This window comes from Phalaenopsis equestris, unplaced genomic scaffold, assembly GCF_001263595.1.
Source record: "Phalaenopsis equestris unplaced genomic scaffold, ASM126359v1 Scaffold000878, whole genome shotgun sequence".
NCBI classification, from domain to species: Eukaryota; Viridiplantae; Streptophyta; class Magnoliopsida; order Asparagales; family Orchidaceae; genus Phalaenopsis; species Phalaenopsis equestris.
Window position 1 is genome coordinate 1841311 of NW_018165318.1, and position 4140 is coordinate 1845450.

Sequence of the window (4140 nt, forward strand, 5' to 3'; positions counted from 1 at the left end):
GGTCGGAATACATGAAAAAGCTTATTTTTAAGCTGTAAAGCCACGTGGAATCGCATTCCACGTGGCGAATTTTTATTCGGTACCGCATGTAAGGGTTCCTGCGGTGCACGTACCGAATAAAACAGTACCGTTTTTAATGCGCGGAAGCTTCCTGCGCCATAAAAGTCCCCAATTATATAAAATACTCCAATTGATTCAGGTCGGCAAAACCGGGGCTTCCGCTCCTCCCAATCTCATCCATTCAACCCTTCCAACGCCACCATGAGCTCCTCCGCTTCATCCTCTCCTCCCGTTGACACCGACGAAGTCATCTTTGAATTGCCCAACGCCATCAGCCTTTACCAGAGCGGCCGCGTGGACCGCCTCCATCCCGACGAGCTCGTCCCCCCGTCCCTCAATCAACCAACCGGCGTCCAATCTAAAGACGTCACCATCAACCCCACCACCGGCCTCTCCGCCCGCCTCTACCTCCCGCCCTCCTCTGCCACAATCCCCAAAAAGCTCCCTGTTTTCATCTCCATTCACGGCGGCGGCTTCTGCCTCATACGCGCCTCCTCCTCCATCTACCACCGCTACGTGAACTCCATCACCGCTAAGGCCGGAATCCTCGCCGTCTCAGTTGACTACCGCCTCGCGCCGGAGAACCCTCTCCCCGCCGCCTACGATGACTGTTGGGAGGCGCTGGAATGGGTTTTCGCCGCCTCCGATCCTTGGCTGTCTGAATTTGGCGATTTGGACAACGTTTTCATTGCTGGGGAAAGCGCTGGGGCAAACATAGTGCACGACGTGGGTATTCGGCTTGGGAGAGAGGGGAAGAAGGTGGAAGGGCTGGTGCTGATGCACCCTTTCTTTTGGGGGAAGGATAGGATTGGAAATGAAGGGATAGAAAACGGGAATGGGGAACTCTTGAAGGCGAAGGATGCCGATGCGCTGTGGCTGATCGTATATCCGGAGACCACGGGGCTTGACGACCCGAGAATCAATCCGGCGGCTGAGGGTGCGCCAAGCCTGGCGACGTTGGGGTCCCGGCGAGTGTTGGTGGGCGTCGCGGAGCTGGATTTGTTCAGAGAGAGGGGAAGGGTTTACTACCAGAAGTTGAAGGAGAGCGGGTGGGAAGGGAAAGCAGAGTTTTTGGAGTCGGAGGGCGAGGAACATTGTTTCTACTTTATGAAGCCTGAGAGCTCCAAGGCGGAGGAGATCATGGAGCGGCTCGTCAACTTCTTCAACAAATCCTAACCATCATAGTCTGTTACAGTTTGCAAAATAAGAAGTACACTAAATTACTCTGTTCTTAGTTTACTGTTTGAGTTCGTAAAGATTCTGAGCTAGCTCTTTGTTTTAGAATCTCTTTTGACTGTATGATTATAATATCTGAGAGTTAAATGGTACTTTATTCTGGTTTCATGTTGAGTATTTTGAATCAACATTTTGTGCACGTCTGGATGCAAGAAGCGTAAAGCAGAAGCAGACCAGCTTTTTCTTTTTTGATGAAAGTTTGATTCAGATTTTCTCTTCAGACTGCTCGGTCTTTTCTGTGAAACCTGTTCAGACCTTGATATCAGTAATAAAACATTACATTCCTTGGAGGAGGGCTTGGAGCAGTTTGATTTTGATCCGTCTGCTTCCGAAGGTTGTAATCTTGGTTGGTGATAGCAAGATTATTTATATCAAGTGATGTTTTTTCGTAAAGATGATTCGAAGCATTGGCTTGAAAGAGTACATGAATTGTGCACTCCATACTGAGTAGTTCTCTGCCGTGAGCTGTGGTCATGCCATGGATTTGATTTTTGTATCATAAAAATATGACCCGCCAAAAGAAAGCTAGCAGCTAGGACGAGCAGAAGACCCGCAACCGGCCGGTCATTGGGCTGGCCACCGCCTAACCCAGCCGACCACTTGGGCCAACCACATGATGGATATCCCGGCTGGCCACATTGACCTCCTGAGATATAATAAACATGAAATCTCATATTATATTAAAGTTTCCTTTAACTTTTAAAGATTCTCATAAATGATTGCAAAGATCTAATGGTAATCTTTCTATCCTATTAAACATATTTGTTTTAAAGTAGTTGTTTTTAGTCTTCTTCAGATAATCCTACATTACAACATATTTTAACAAATAAAATAATTTTTTTTGAAGTGCAAATGATGATTGAACAGTTAAAAATTAAGTCATGCATTCAAATACAAGTATCTAACATTGGATTCACTCAGCTCTTTGAAACCAATCCAAATAAGGTAGCACTAAATTAATTCGTATTCACAAGTGAAAGAGAAAATTTAATATCCATTAAAATTACAGTGAAGTTACAAGTAAAAAGAGATCATAAAAGGTAACACACAATTCAGATCATTCCCATATCTAACATTCAAGGTCTCAAATTTATATTTATAACATCTTGGTATCATAATATTATGAATAAAAATGTGTATTTCATTTCTACAAGAATGGTGATGTTAATGATTTGAGTGGTATGCATGCAAATATGGATATTTAGATGTTAAATATGTAAGTATGTAAGAATTGAGTGAAGGGCAAAAAATTATTGTTATTATTATTACTAATTGACTAAAAATACATTAAATTAACATTTTTTAAGAAAAAAATACAAATTAATCAAATATTGCCACAAATTTTATAAAACAAAAAAAAAGCAAATAATAATTTTTTTTTGTTACAATTACATAAAATTTTAAATTAATGTCGTGCAAATTCCTAAATTAGTATTTTAAGATACTATTTTTTTAAGAGTGCCACGTGATTCCCTTCTATAAACAATCACTTAGAAAATATATTATATATACAGTAATCCGATTCGTTGAGATCGGCTGGACCGCCTTAATGATCGGAAGCCCTCTGCATCTCCACCTTGTCTATATAATCTCCTCCCTTCCCGCCTCCCAACACAGCCATGAACTCCTCTTCGCCACCCTCTACCCCCGCTGACGTCAACGAAATCATCTTTGAAATTCCCGACGCCATCCGCATTTACCGGAGCGGCCGCGTGGAGCGCCTCAACACCCCCCGACGAGCTCGTCCCCCCGTCCCTCGATCAACCAACCGGCGTCCAATCCAAAGACGTCCCCATCAACCCCGCCACCGGCCTCTCCGCGCGCCTCTACCTTCCCCCGTCCCCTCCCACAACCCCAAAAAAGCTCCCTGTTCTCCTCTCCATCCACGGCGGCGGCTTCTTCCCCACAACCCCAAAAAAGCCCCCTGTTCTCCTCTCCATCCACGGCGGCGGCTTCTGCCTCATACGCGCCTCCTCCTCGCGCTACCACGCCCACCTCAACTCCCTCACCGCCAGAGCCGGAATCCTCTCCGTCTCAGTTGATTACCGCCTCGCGCCCGAAAACCCTCTCCCGGCCGCCTACGATGACTGCTGGGAAGCCCTGGAATGGGTTCTCGCCGTCTCCGATCCTTGGCTGTCTGAATTTGGCGATTTGGACAACATTTTCGTTGCAGGGGATAGCGCAGGGGCGAACATAGTGCACAACGTGGGAATGAGGCTTGGGAGAGAGGGGAAGGAGGTGGAAGGACTGGTGATGGTGCATCCTTTCTTTTGGGGGAAGGATAGGATTGGAAATGAAGGGATGGGAGAAAGGGGGAAAGGGGAAAGCTTGAAGGTGAAGGATGCCGATGCGCTGTGGCCTGTCGTGTGTCCAGAGACGACGGGGCTTGACGACCCGAGGATCAATCCCGTAGCGGTGGATGCGCCGAGCCTGGCTGCGTTGGGGTGCCGGCGAGTGTTGGTGTGCGTCACGGAGCTGGATTTGTTGAGGGATAGGGGTAGGCTTTACTACCGGAGGTTGAAGGAGAGCGGGTGGGAAGGGGAAGCAGAGTTTTTTGAGTCGGAGGGTGAGGATCATTGTTTTTACTTTAAGAAGCCGGAGAGCTCCGAGGCGGAGGAGATAATGGAGCGGCTCGCCAACTTCTTCAACAAATCTAAACCGTCAACGTATTTAAATTTTGCATGATAATGGTACCTTGGTAATATCTACTACTTAATTCTTATGTATTTAAGCAAGTAATAGCTAAAGTTTGATATTTACTTGTGTAGTAACTTGTTGTTATATATAAATATATGCTACATATATATATTAATTTATATATATATATATATATGGTGGGGGGCG

General features: G+C 45.8%; 2 protein-coding genes across 2 annotated transcripts in view; both read left to right on the plus strand.

Moving 5' to 3' along the window:
- Positions 1 to 1267, plus strand: part of LOC110032096 (probable carboxylesterase 2) — a 2510-nt gene extending 1243 nt beyond the window's left edge. Inside the window, exon 2 of the mRNA XM_020735608.1 lies at positions 200 to 1267. Coding sequence (XP_020591267.1) covers positions 200 to 1236 — 1037 coding nt within the window. The 3' untranslated portion in view covers positions 1237 to 1267. The remainder of the gene's footprint in view (positions 1 to 199) is intronic.
- A 1648-nt stretch (positions 1268 to 2915) lies between these two features.
- LOC110032141 (probable carboxylesterase 2) lies at positions 2916 to 3984 on the plus strand. Its single transcript, XM_020735664.1, is given in 2 exon segments — positions 2916 to 3020; positions 3022 to 3984. Coding segments are annotated over 2 exon segments (1065 nt in total). The 3' UTR covers positions 3982 to 3984.
- Positions 3985 to 4140: the final 156 nt, after the last annotated feature.